Here is a 13,866-nt window from a genome sequence, read left to right as displayed (position 1 = left end):
GCTGGTAGCCTCAGTCACACCTGTTTACTGTTTAAGTAGCTCCAGTCCCTCTGGCGGTGAGGGCTGAGATGAGGTTCCGCGGACAGCACGTTCCACACGTTCAGTGGATTCTCCAGAAACTGGCTGCGGGTTCCCGAGACGTCAGCGGAAGTCGGCAGCGCGCAGTGTCCTTGGCGCACAAATACAGGAAACGGACTGCATGTTCTCACTGAGGAAGGAAGTGCGCCATAACAGGCAGTAATAAGTGGAGGTTCTAGATGCACATGGCCAACACGTAGGCGGCATTCAAGCTTCGTCGGATGTTGATCCGCACGAAGCAGCTTGAGCCGATGGTTGTTCTGAAGCTTGATATTTTCCAAGGTTGAGTGTATCAAGACAATTCGATGCGCAAGCTGAATGAGCTGAATACGCTCTCTTCGGCTAAGCGACGTGTATGCACGCGGTAAGCACGGAGTGTTTTCGGCAGAGCATCCGGCTACAACGCCTAGCATACAGACCACTCAGTCGCAAGAGATGTTTGGCGAAGACAGGGAAGCAGGATATGTCGTCTGATTGAGGTTAAACTAAGAGAGTGTTGATGTTGTTGGCAGGCTCGGCCGCGGTCATGGTGCAGCTTCCGCCATGGAAGTAACGTCTGTCAACTAGATCACGCCATCTGTTAGATCTCAGCCCTAAGCTGTCAGCCAGACTTTGGAAGGCAATTCCAGAAATTCAAGCTATTGTTTTGATCGGCTCCCCGGTGACACGGGCGAATTGTTCGGTGTGGATACGCACGTATGCGGTAGCAGTAGCTGGAAGGTGGGTGTTTAGGTTTTCGTGTGGGAAGCCCCCGGGGGCCAGGGCTTCCCCAGTCGCCCCGAGATTATCCGAAGCTGGTCGCTCCCTGCTGCGATGAGATTGCTCAATGCGCCAAGCGTATTGCCAGCTAAGGAGGTCGCTGATTACTCTAGAGCGATGCTTCGAAATAACACCGTGCAAGAGGCTTCTGTTCGAGTTTGAAGTTGCACACGCGGCCCACTCTAAAGGCTTCATGCTGCGACGTTTCGGGCTTCCTAGAGTCTCGATGCGGAGTGACCGGGGTTTCTGTTTGGAAGGGCCGAACCCTGCAGTCACTCCGCGGCCAATGAAAGGCGGGCAGTGGCAGGCTGGAACGGCAGGTGCCACCCACAGCGCCTGCATTCCCTCAAGCTTCGCCCAGCGAACTCCCACTTGGCTTTGACGCTTAACCCACGACCGCGACCCTCGACCTCAACACGACACACAGGCCATGCCACTCATCTGAACCTCCATGGGCTTCTTCTACCGGACACCAACTGCTGCTGGACAGTCATAGACCGCCGACCGAGCATGTGGGAGGCCGACTCGTCCTGGTATGGGGCGCCTCTCCTGGACCGTCGCGCGCCCGATGCCACCCAACCCTACGTGAGTATCACGACCGCGACACGGCCCACGCACGCGACTGACGACCGATATCAGCACTGCCCCTCGTACAAGCTGCCCAAATTCGGTACCATTGAAATCTCGCCTGGCAACACCATCTACCTCGACGAGAACGCCGTCTTCCGCCCGCTATGCACCAACGCAGCCACCTCCCAGGACGATGGCACAGGCGGAATCACCAGTGTAGCCGACATGCGCGATCCCTTCCACGCTTCCATCACACCCCAGGCCTACGCGACAGGCGCCGCGACCGTCATCGCCTGGATGCTCGTCATCATGCTCATCATCACACCTCGCACCTTCTTCGTCGGCAACGCTTCGGGACGCTCAGGGCTCATGGGACGGCGCGGAATGATTAGCGGGGCAACAGGAGGTGGATCTATCATAGGAGTCGGAAGCCGCCCATGGTTGCAAAAGGCCGCAGCCCTGACCGTCGCCATTTCTCTGACACTCGCCACTGCCGACACCTTCAAGATCGCCGAACGCCAGTACGAGGAGGGCTTCATCGACGCCATGGAACTGCGGGATCAGGTCGTAGCCGGCATGGAAATCAAGGTTTCGCGTGTCGTGTCCGACATATTTCTCTGGCTCGCGCAGGTACAGACTCTGATCCGCCTATTTCCACGCCACAAAGAGAAGGTCATTATCAAATGGGTCGGATTCGCCCTCATCCTTCTCGACATCGCATTCAGCTGTCTCAACAGCTTTGGTCCGTACGAAAACCAACGCCGCCCCGCACATTTCGATACCGCCATTCCTGCTCTCAGCTACCTGTTTCAGTTATCACTAAGCATGCTCTATGCCGCCTGGGTTATGTACTACGCCATCACCAAGCGACGATATGCTTTCTACCACTCCATGATGTGGAACATGAGTGTCATCTCCCTCCTGTCCATCATCGCTATCCTTACGCCGGTTGTCTTCTTCATTACCGACATCGCAAACTACACTATTGCCGGCTGGGGAGACTACTTCCGCTGGGTTGGAGCGGCGGCTGCTAGCGTAATTGTTTGGGAGTGGGTGGAGCGTATTGAAGCGCTGGAAAGAGAAGAGAGAAAGGACGGAATTCTAGGAAGAGAAATTTACGACGGAGACGATATGCTCGACAACAGCCCATCGGACTCCAAATGGCCCTCAAAACGGAAGGGCCAGCCATCAGAAAAAGATGAGAAGAAGAGCGGGGGAGGTCAAGGCGGATTCAGCGTTTTCGCATCTGCACACGCTGGTCGGTTCAATGAGTTTGCCCAGAAGCTTGGACGGAACATGACCCAAACGCCACGAACGGAAGCACGAAAGAAGCGCACTATCCACATTCCAGCACCACCTCCAGTCATGCGACGGTCCCCATCTACGACACGTGGAGATCGCAACTCGCGGGCCTATGTACGAGTGCAGACCCCGCCACCAGTGCCAGTCATCGCATCACCAGTGAGTAGGACAGACACAACGAGCGCCGACTCGACTGTATACACAGTCCGCTATCACCCAATCAGCGACACACCAGTGAACCCACGCCCTGCACCGGCAGACGGTAGACCTGGGAACCATGAAGCACAGCCACAAGCACAAGCCTCGTCGCAAGAACCTCAAGCAGCTGATCCCGAGGACCCGGAGAAGGGAGGCGAACTAGAGCCAGTCACTAGCAGGAGCAAATTCCAGTGGCAAGCATTGGGAAACCCATTCAGGCGGAAAGGACGGACACCCCCGAAAGAGCTCCAGAGAGGTCAGGTCATCGAGCCACTTGCAGTGGACGATGTAGCGGCGAACATACCCCCTCGCAATTACAACGGGCTAGCTCTGGCCGATCGACTCGGCACCTTTGCTGCACAGCAAGGTGAGAAGCTAAGGTCAAAGAAGAAGTCGGGGTCACAGAACGAAACGGTTCTGCCTGTCACCATCATCCCTGCTCAGCCTCGTGGCCAAACTTGGTCTCCAGACATTATTCGTCAGCAACAAGAGGAGGCCACGCAGGCTACGGGTGTGCCGGCTGCGAGCGAGCAAGATCGGGTGAACTCACCAACGACTTCTCATGGAGTGACGGATTCAAGCGAGGTTGTCAACCTTTCCGCTACGCCAAACTCAACACGCACGCCTCGCATTCGATTCTCGCCTGCCGCTCCACTTGGAGGAAGTGTTCTCGGTGGAGAGATGGTGCGCCCATCGGCACCAAGTACACCACTGGCACAGGATGAATCGACGTCAACGATTGACTTTAGCAGGCCCGGACAGCACAGCCGGACAGACCACGACAGGTAGCTTGTTTGCGCCGCATCTTCTCTCGCATGTTTCTGTTTATATTTGAAATGTTGATAGCACGTATATACCCCCACATTGAGCGGCGCATTGGTAGCATGATTGAGGAAAGTGGACACTCCACACAGCATTGGCATGGGATGGCGCAATTGGAAGTTAAAAAATCTTTGGTGTTTCTACGAGGACTGGATACCCGCCGACTACAAGGTCAGGCTCTTTGATTTGGGAGGAGGGCGCAGATGTGCGACCGACAGACTTATGATCTGAATTAGCTATAGCAAAATAACAATATTGTCAAATCACGTCTCTACAAGTGTCAAGCATCGGTATGAAGATAAGTGCCAAGGCATGATAAGGCTGTGACGATGTGCGTGGAGCATGGGTCGGGCGTTAGTGGAGTCCGGTTCCTTGCACCGCCGCATCATAGCTCCATGTTATCATCGCGTGTAGCGTCTCCAGTCTAAGCTGCGGCCCTGCAGCTCTACCCATCGACGACGTGTAGGTTGTGAATACTTAGCCGACTGCGCATCTCCTCTAGGCGACAATGTCTTTATTCGGTGACGACGATGACGCGCCGCAGCGCGCGAAGCAGTCGTCGCTCTTCGATGACGATCCCAAGCCGGCGGGCAAGACGGGCAACAGCTTGTTCGCAGACGACCTGGACGCCAACGACTCGCCCTGGGGATTCCCAACCCCCAAGAAAGCTCCACGTGAAGCTCTCGTCAAGTCGCTGCTTCCTGCCTCGGACGTGCCCGATTCGTACATTGACGCTTTCGACGCACTGCTCGACGCTGGGAACCGCGAAGGCAATGGTATCAGTGTTGAGGGTGTCAAGAAGCTGCTGGCCGATAGTGATATCCCAGGTCACGCGCAGTCCAAGATACTCGAGATCGTGCTGCCGTCTGGTGGCAGCTCCCAACTGGGAAGGAACGAGTTCAATGTTGTCTTCGCCCTGATTGGGTTGGCGCAAGAGCATGAGGACATCACCCTGGACAGCGTCGACGAGAGGAAAAGGAGTGAGTGTTAGCATTGTCGCGCATGCGACCAAGAGACGACATTGACGCCCTGCCAGATCTTCCCGTTCCAACCGTGACGCTGCCACAGTCCACCAAGGCCCGCGAGCCATCTCCGCCTCCCCAACAGGTCCAGCCGCCCACTCCTCCTGCCCCACAACGCCAGCCTTCTGCGCAGCAACCGTCTCCTGCAAACAGGTCGAGTGCGCCTATGCGCAAGCAATCTTTCGGCGACCCAGAGGCCGATCCTTGGGGTAGCCCCGACCTGCACAGAGGTCATAGCCACGCGAGCTACACAAGCTCACAACCGCATACCAACGGCTCAAGCGTACCCACTACCGCACGAACGACGAGCCAATTTACAACTCAGTCGACTGCGGCTTCCTCGAACATCCCGCAGCCCGTCCAACCAAGTTCCTTGAGCAGCGAGGGCGGCTGGGGCGGATACAATGGCGGCGCGAATCAACCCTTCTCCGCCCCTAGTTTGGAACAAGGAGGATTTGGCGCACCCACTGCTGAAGAGGCTGGCTCAAACGCGACACCAGAGTTGGGCAGATCCATTGGCCGCTTGAACCCAGGTGGCAGTGGGAACGAGGAGGTCATAACTATCACAGCACTCTCCGAGAAGGAGGGCATGTTCATGTTCCAGCACCGCAATTATGAGGTCGCTAGCTCCAAGCGCACAACAAAGGTCGTCCGCCGATACAGTGATTTCGTCTGGTTGCTAGACTGCCTGCACAAGCGGTATCCCTTCAGGCAATTGCCACTATTGCCCCCCAAAAGAGTCGGTAGTAAGTACCTATCCTGCCATGGCCTTGATACGTATTGAGATTTCTTAGTCAACGGCAACCCAATAGCTGCAGATGCTACTTTCCTTGAGAAGCGAAGAAAAGGCCTCGCGCGCTTTACCAACGCGCTCGTACGGCACCCTGTCCTCAACCAGGAGCAATTGGTAGTCATGTTCTTGACAGTGCCCACGGTATGCTTACTCGGCCGGATCACAGTCTCGACATACTGACCCAAACAGGAACTTGCAGTATGGCGCAAACAAGCCAATCTCTCCATCCAAGAAGAATTCACTGGCAAACCTCTACCTCCAGATCTCGAAGACTCGCTCCCAAAGACGCTCCCCGAATTGTTCGATACTGTCCGCTCGGGCGTCCGTCGTAGTGCAGAAACCTACATCACCCTCTGCAGCATGATGGAGCGACTCTCCCGCCGCAACGAAGGCATGGCAGCAGAGTACGCACGTTTCTCATCTGCTCTCAGCGGCCTCACGGAATCAAGTCAAGAGACATATGCCGTCGATACAAACGATGTCCCATTGCTAAACGAGGGCATGAACGCCACAGCACGACATCTCGACTCGAGCAGGCAACTGCTAGAAGACGAAGCCAGAGGATGGGAAGAAGGTGTTCTTGAAGACTTGAAGAGACAGAGGGATACGCTTGTCAGTGTACGCGACATGTTTGACCGCCGGGACAAGTACGCTCGCGATAACATCCCACAATTGGAAAAGCGTATCGCGAACAATGAGACTAAACTCCAGAATATCCGCCAGAAAACTCCCGAGCAAATTAAGCCGGGTGAGGCAGAGAAGGTGGAGGATGCTATTTTCAAGGTCAGTCATTATCATTCCTTTCCTTCCCACGTTTTTTTCTGACCATGAAATGCAGGACAAGGAATCTATTGTTCAACAACATGCGCGTGGTGTCTTCATTACGGAATGCATCCGCGATGAACTTGCCTTTTTCCAAAAGAGCCAATATCATGTTAGTAGGTTGCATCAGGAGTGGGCGCAGGAGAGGGTCAAATACGCGGAGTTGCAAGCGGACAACTGGAGGGCATTGAGTGAGGAAGTGGAGAGTATGCCTGTAGCAGAGTAAGTAGCTGTAGGGTCGTGTTTATCGATGAGAGAGAAGAAGTGAGGATGTTGATTTCTTATCGTTTTTTCTTTCTTGCAAGGGTGGATGGGATGAGGAACGAGACTGGGAGAGACGAACGATGTGCATGTTGGTTGGGTTGGAATGATACGAGTCCAAGGTTGTAATTTGTACATGTCTCCTTACGTTTTGTCTTTACGCGCGTTTGATATCAAGGGGTGGACGTATATACCTGCATGGATGTGTGAATGAGACTGGATACCCCTACTTTTTACAATCTCGTCTCTTGTCTTTTACTTGCTGCATGCGTATTCAAATGCCCTGCTATTACATATATGCATACCAAGTGATCTCTAGTATTACACAAGCTTTGGAAAGATATTACAATATATTACTAAACTACGTACAAGGCATTTGCTAATCCTGCTTCGTCGTCATCCTCTTGACAAGCGTCTCCTCTGATGAAGTCCCCGAGTCAGCCCCCTTGGTACTAACAACATGAAAGCTAAAATCCAACTCCCCAACCAGCCCTTTAACCGCCTTCAACAACCTCTCGATATCCATATGTATACACCTCGTACTTATGCTCATGACTGCAAATGCCGCATATCCCGGTTCAGCAATATGTCTCAAACTCAGTATCTCCGGGTCCACCATCTCGAGTTTCCGACTTAATTGGGCTCCCGGGGGTGCGTGGAGGTAAGGAGGTAGAGGTTGCGCATTTGTGATGCTGGAGGAGAGCATGGCGAGCAAGGATGTTATTTCATGCGAAGTGACTTTGGCAGACATAATGACGCGGCGGAAGTCGTTGAACCACTGCGCGGAGTGATGGTCTGGGAAGGGAGCCTCGTCTGTTTGAGGGGATGTGGGGTCGGCGGATTGGTGGTTAAATGAGGGGTGGGTGAAGGCTTGGGAGGCGTAGCCTAGGAGGGCCGTGTAGTTTACGATACTGGTTCACTTGTGTTAGTGCGTGCTCGCCATCGTTGGCAGTAGTTTAGGATAATATACGTACTTTTCGACATAACCGATAATCTTCTCGTACTCGTCCTTTGGGAATTTGCCTCCAAGTGGAAACTCCCACTTCACGAATCCGGCATGCATTTTCAGTCCTTGTAGAGTGAGCATCTGCTTCGCAAACACCTTGTTTCGCGCTTTGACGAGCTGGTAACCCGGACTCTCCTTGTCGCTTTCCTCGTCGCCTCCAAGTTCACCACGAATGCGACCCATGACCTGCTCGTGCATGATGGAATACAGGTTCGCAGATAGGTACAATGCGCCACCGAGTTTCTGGCGAAGCGCAGAGTGCTCAGTAATGGGGTAAGGGAAGATGGTCCAGAAGAAGGCGACGGCTAGACCACCGACAACGGTGGCGAGACGGTAGGGGCCGAGTTCATAGATTGGGTATGCGGGTTGGCCTGTTGATGCTGTTGCGGCCTGCTCTCCTATCTTGCGCACTTGCAGCTCATAACCGACGATCATGGTGGCTGTGACTACACTGATCAAGCCGACAATAACCAGATCCATTCGCTTTAGCGGAATGTAGAAGCCGATCGCGACGAAGACCCAAAGGAATACTAGGATACCAGGAGTCTTCTGCCCAGGAATGTACCATATAAGCCAGGCTATTATCATTGCGGCTGCGGTACCAGCGATTCTGAGTATGAATTGGAAAATGGATTGACCAGCCGTTGGAGTCATGGAGATGGCCACCATGATAAGCGCCCAGACCAAGCGTTGTTCAACGAAGAATTGCTGAGTTGGACGAAGGAAGGCGACAATGGCGATACTCATCGTGGCACACGCGGCACGGAAACCAAAGGCTGATTCGGGACTTCGTAGGAAACGTGAAATGGCACGGATACCGTTGCCAAACTTCTCCCACGTGTTGGCGGGTGGTAGATGCTCAGGGTCCTTTTTCTCCTTATACGCCTCGCCCATATAAACAGTCGTGTTGCTCCTGTCAAACCCAGCGACTGTTGTTTCATCATCAGGAGTGGAGTCCTGGCTCTGGAATATGCTCTTTGCCCACTTCTTAAAGCGTCGTCCACCAGGCCAGATGAACTTGCTTTTCGCAGTTGCTTGGTCGTGCTCATCCGCGAACTTGATAAACTCGACGACTGAACGACTTATTGAACCCAAGAGGAACATGACATAGAGTACCATGAAGAGCTGTCGTTGATCTCGCTTTCGCGTGGTGATGCTGGGCATGAGCTTCAAAGTTTCTTCGTCAAGTGCTGATGGCGATGAAAAGTAGTCATCGCGGAGCTTGATGCCCTTTGTTTCAACCCAGTGGCGGAGAGTAGGTTCCTTCCTGCTGAAGAAGGCATCTGATTGCTTCTGCATGTATTCTGCAAAGCCTGCTTGTCCTGGCTTGATAGCGTCACCTTTTGCTTCGGCATCATCTTGGTTTTGGCCCTTCTTCTTTTTGGGCGGCTTAGTGAGCTGTAACTTCAACATGACGTGTGCAAGTCCATCATCAAGAGCTTGGAAGATGTTGTTGAAAGGTTCGTGAACGAATTGAAACATGTCGTTCCATTCTTTGACGGTTTGTTTGCGAAGTGCTTCGTCGTGTTCGTCCTCTTGTCCATCCCAGTGGTTGATTTCAGCTGCACGCTCGAAAAGATCCATGACCGATCCGAGACCCAAGATAGGAAGCATGATCGACCGCAAATTCTTGAACATGGCCTCGAGATCATCTGGCGTCAACTTTCCATAGGCAATCTCGCGTTTCGCAAATGGCAGATCCGCGGTGAGCTTACCGTGCAATGCCTGTAGGGCTCCAGTCATCTTCTTGATAGCTTCCACTTCAGGCCTTGCTTTTGTCTTCTTCTTATCATCTCCATCCTCAGGAGCGTATTTCTCCCCGAACATATCGCTTGTTTCTAGGCTGTGTATGTAACCCTTGTGCGCACCGAGTGTTCCGCGCAACAAGCCAATATAACCCGCCACCTCTTTCATTACCACCTTTCGCGATGTAACAGGAATAATGAACAAGCTCACTCCTGTGCAGATCGCAAACCCAGTCAAGAAGGCCTCAAGAAGCCTTTGAATGAAGGACTCGCACTGTGCTACCGTTTGAAACAAGAAGCCATTGGTTGCCGCAACATTGACCTGGATGGCATATATGATCGTAGGAAAAGCCAATTGGGGAAATTTCGCCTTCATCGCATTGATGGCATAAATCTGGAAGAAGAGCCATACTCCGAGAACAGCCGATTGCGAGGAGTTGTAGCGTTGTGGTGGTGCTCCGACCGGAGTCGTATGTTGTCGAGCTTTCACTCCCGTCCAGACCATGAGCAATGCTATAGCCGAGCCAACACATGTCGCCAATACATTCATCGTCATTGTCTGGATGAACTTGGCGCGCGGCATGATACAGAATCCGATGATGCTGATGATGGCTGTCAGGTAACCCAACGTGGTGAAGGTTTCCGCAACATCTGTTGCTTGGTACATGGACAACGCAATTGTTGGGGGTAGTGCGGCTTTGCCCATCATCATGAGCGTAGGCGGGTCGAGACCGAGTTTGTCCCAACCAGCCTTGAGTTTTGAGGGTTTCTTCGCCTTCTTGTCTTCATCTTTCTTGTCTTGAGTAAGGGTCGCATCTTGATGATACCCATCTGATCGTCCTTGCTCGCCATTCGGTGTGTTTCTTGCTGTTCCTGTAGAATCCACCTCTTCTTTATCCACAACATTGCGGCTCGTCGCGGTTGACGCCATTATGGCGCAAAAAGTTTGATTGACCTCCCTGGTATATGTGGAAGAAGTGCAAGATTGAGTTAGGCGGCTTTCAATACATATTGAAATGTGCCTGGGGGTAGATCCCTCATCAAACTCCCTCGGAAGACCCAATCCGACCCTCCGCGCGTTAGGTCGCGCGCCGCGCTTGGCATTTTTTCCACGCGCGGGCGACGTCATGATCCGTGTTATGAGTGGTCAAGGATTGCGCTAAGGTGGATCTGGTAAGATCTGAGATCTAGTGCACATCATATCCCAGCGAGTCGGGCCTTCGGTTTGGTGGTCCTTCCGCTCACACAACAATGGCGGCGTGCGACATGGGCACGCTAGGAATTGACCAGACTAATCCAGTCTGTTTATATTGGAGCATCGGACGAAAAGAGAAGACGCCTGCTAAATTTCAAGGTGTCTTCCGCTATGTACAAGCGTTAAAAGCAATCTCCTATACAACAATGCGCTCGAAGCTATACTTGGGCACGCGTTTACTGATCAGCATACCCATCTCTCTCTTACTTCGCTGCTCCTTCTTTCCTCCTTTGCCGCTCTTCACCTTCTCCACACCTTGTTCTGCCTTGGCGCCAAGGGGCAACATGGGCAGATCCTCCTCGCCATTAAGCTTACCAGTAACGCCAAATGGCTTGCCTTGTACTCCCAAAGCCTTGTTAGAAGGCTTCTTCGACGTAGGCACAGTGGAAGCATAGCGGAGGAATTCCGAAAGTAGACCGCGTATGAAATGAGCTTCGAAGAATCCACTGAGTGCCACGGACGCATCCCTATTCAATGACTTGAGCATGTCTTCACCAGTCTCAGAGGCAGAGATGGTGCCGACAGAAGCCAACCAGGCTCCTGCGCCGATAGCGTCGAGGGTGGTAGAGAGAAGGGATGCAATAATAGCGACTGCATGGTCGTCTGGGTCCTCGCTTGAGCTCTCGATAGCGGGAGACTCTGTCTCTACGAAGCCGAGTGGAGAAGACCAGCCGCCATTCTTCAGCTCCAGATGCAGAAGACGGATAAGCGATTCGAGATCTCGGCGTGGCAAAGTTGAGCGGAGAGTTGCACTGACTATTGGGGCTGAGAAAGTATGGAGTCGGATCAGAGCAGGTCGCAAAGTATAGCTGCGTGTCAACAGGCCGTGATCAAGCATGGACAACGCATGATCAATTTCGTGCGAGGCTGCTTCAAGCTCAGAAGCAAAGTCAAGGTCCATCTCATCCTCCGATGGGTTAGCGCCGTTTGTCAAAAGCTTTGCCGCTTCATCATCCTTTGGTTCGTCGTCTATACTCTGGATAAGAAGCTTGATAGCCTGAACAACCTCGCCCACTGGCAGGAACTGAGTGTGATTGAGGACGGCCGAAAGGATATGCAGATCGGGATCGTATTCGACCAAAGCCTTGACAATATCTCCGTCCATGATGGCCGATGTGAGCTGCATCTGCTCGTTTGCGCCCTCGAAAATGGCCCGACGGATAGACTCTTTCGTGAGATGCCCGGTCTGTAGAAGCCATTGGAAAACGTTCGGTGCAAAGAAGCCGACCTTCAACTGTCCCTGTGGTTCCTCTTCCGTGGCATCTACCCAATAGAAAATCTTGCTCAATGCGTAGAGTGCATACTGTCGGTATTGCTGTCGTTGATTACCAGGGATGGTCTTAGGCAGTTTCCATTGAGGTAACACGTCCTTTGAGGGCTCATCATCAAGCTTGTCAACCACCATGGCATCCTCTTCAGGAAGACTTGGCCCCCCTCCGTTCGTTAGAGGTCCGCCGTTTACCTCGTTCTCGTGTTTCTGCGCTACGTCGGCAGATTCAAGCTCGATACCCAGGTCTGATGCAAAGTGTTGCTCGAACTTTGCGATCTTACCCTTCGCAGCATACTTGTTTAGCTTCCATTTGCGCTCCTGCCACTTCTGGTTATCGGCTGCGCTGAGTGTTGACTCGGGTGCGATTCCTCTTCCGATGGCATCGATGAGGAGAGTACCCTCGGTCTTGGTCCTCTTGCGCGACGCGGCTCCTCCGAATTGCATGCCAAATACCTCGTCCTCTCGTGCGGCTACAATCAGTCCAATATCGGCATAGTAAGCGACTAGGCTGCAAGGAGACGATGTTTGCGAATCACCTTCCGGCTGTGTATGCTTCCTCTTCTTCGACAGGCTAGTAGTGTCCAAGGTGGACGGGCTGGGGCTCATGGAGTGGACAGCTTGCAGAGAATTGTACTTGACATCGAAAACTCGGCATGTGTTTTGCGATGTAGTGAAGATGACATCCTGCGAGGTTCGGAGAAAGGAGTCGACAGTCGATCCGGGAAGAACAAACTGTGAGTAGAGTTTCGGCACGGTTCCGGACAAGTCGTATGATAGCAAAATTCCACCTGCGAGTATATGAATGGCACCACTGGAAGGATACAGAGTGATCTGAGAAGTGGAGGCTTGAGCGTTCGGGGTCTTTGGTTGGGGCAAGTCCAATGAAACTAAATATTTCAACGGCGTGAGCTGGCTCGTGGCAAGGTCAGCGGATCTTGGCTGCACTTGGACGAGCGTCAGTGCCCTTGTTCCTTCCGGTTTGCGGCCGATAACACATAGGACCTGAACTAGGTCTAGAAGGTCGGAAGCCTCGTCTGGTGTAGGGTCCAGGATCGTAGCAATGTCTTGCCTGTTCCGTAGGAGCCCTCGTATGACAGACCTGGCACTGGCCAGTGTGATGTGCTCGATTTCCATGTTGGTATCGCTGGATGGTAGGAGTGTTTTCAGGTTTGCGACCCATCTAACAACCTGGAGATCCGCTGATAGAGACATCACATCTCCGTTATCGAAAGTCGTCAGTACGTCGTGTAACGCATCTTGGGCTGAGCCACCAGGCGCGACGGGAAGTAGGTCCAGCGTAGAGACGCGCGCACCGTCAGATGGTGTATACGAAGTTTTGTTGGTCTCGGTGTGGTCGCCCGACGACTTGTCGTGAAAGCAGACCAAAGACGGCTTTTCGGCCGGGGACGAACCGGCTAGGGAAGCATAAGTGAAGCGCTGAGTGGAAGTCTTGGATGCGCCCTTGCGATAGATGGAGTACGGGGCGGATGTGAAGGTTGTGCTTGGCGGCAGCGCATACGAAGTTACAAGTTGAGGGTTTTGGAGCTGGATAAGAGTTGAGCGCATATCGCATTTCGCAATCAGGCAGTACCTACGCTGTATATAGACACGCCCTCTCCATCAACACCGACGGCAATTTCAGTGCGCTTTCTCTTCTTTATGCCGCTAAGGCTGCATACTCCGGCAGCGTGAACATGTCCATTGGTAGAGCCGATCGGTTTGGACAGCGAGGCCAATGTAAAAGGAGCGCCAATCGGTTGGTCGAACGACATATTGTTTGCCAGACCCGGTCGTCGAATAAGATGAGGTCTGCGTGAACCGTAGGGTGAGGCGCGTGCTTTGGTTTGCGCGGTCGAGTATCTTTCGAAAAAAAGTTGGAGCTCCGGCAGAAAGGCAGGCGGTGCGAAATCTTGGCGGAGGCTAAAGTGTGGCTTTAGTGGCGTTGTTCCCTAGCGCGTCACGT

At 53.1% G+C, this 13,866-nt stretch overlaps 4 protein-coding genes across 4 annotated transcripts; 2 read left to right on the top strand and 2 right to left on the bottom strand.

The window, feature by feature from the left end:
• Positions 1 to 919: 919 nt before the first annotated feature.
• CC77DRAFT_719353 (PalH-domain-containing protein) lies at positions 920 to 4,002 on the top strand. Its single transcript, XM_018532891.1, has one exon. The coding sequence runs from the start codon at positions 1,348 to 1,350 to the stop codon at positions 3,694 to 3,696; it is 2,349 nt and encodes a 782-aa protein (XP_018388867.1). The 5' UTR covers positions 920 to 1,347; the 3' UTR covers positions 3,697 to 4,002.
• A 107-nt stretch (positions 4,003 to 4,109) lies between these two features.
• On the top strand, positions 4,110 to 6,808 carry CC77DRAFT_984384 (sorting nexin mvp1). The gene is made up of 5 exons (XM_018536173.1): positions 4,110 to 4,709; positions 4,766 to 5,497; positions 5,546 to 5,685; positions 5,734 to 6,327; positions 6,383 to 6,808. Exons 1-5 carry the CDS (start codon positions 4,238 to 4,240, stop codon positions 6,590 to 6,592), a joined length of 2,148 nt encoding a protein of 715 aa, XP_018388866.1. The 5' UTR covers positions 4,110 to 4,237; the 3' UTR covers positions 6,593 to 6,808.
• Positions 6,809 to 6,962: 154 nt separating this feature from the next.
• CC77DRAFT_1092772 (hypothetical protein) lies at positions 6,963 to 10,433 on the bottom strand. The gene is made up of 2 exons (XM_018529646.1): positions 7,602 to 10,433; positions 6,963 to 7,538 (listed from the first exon to the last, which is right to left on the bottom strand). The coding sequence occupies exons 1-2, from the start codon at positions 10,307 to 10,309 to the stop codon at positions 7,007 to 7,009; spliced, it is 3,240 nt and encodes a 1,079-aa protein (XP_018388865.1). The 5' UTR covers positions 10,310 to 10,433; the 3' UTR covers positions 6,963 to 7,006.
• Positions 10,434 to 10,672: 239 nt separating this feature from the next.
• Positions 10,673 to 13,763, bottom strand: CC77DRAFT_984377 (hypothetical protein). The gene is made up of 2 exons (XM_018536172.1): positions 13,499 to 13,763; positions 10,673 to 13,448 (listed from the first exon to the last, which is right to left on the bottom strand). The coding sequence occupies exons 1-2, from the start codon at positions 13,673 to 13,675 to the stop codon at positions 10,770 to 10,772; spliced, it is 2,856 nt and encodes a 951-aa protein (XP_018388864.1). The 5' UTR covers positions 13,676 to 13,763; the 3' UTR covers positions 10,673 to 10,769.
• Positions 13,764 to 13,866: the final 103 nt, after the last annotated feature.

The sequence above is a fragment of the Alternaria alternata genome (genome assembly GCF_001642055.1).
Source record: "Alternaria alternata strain SRC1lrK2f unplaced genomic scaffold CC77scaffold_5, whole genome shotgun sequence".
Taxonomy (NCBI): domain Eukaryota; kingdom Fungi; phylum Ascomycota; class Dothideomycetes; order Pleosporales; family Pleosporaceae; genus Alternaria; species Alternaria alternata.
This window is presented reverse-complemented; position numbering and strand designations above follow the sequence as displayed.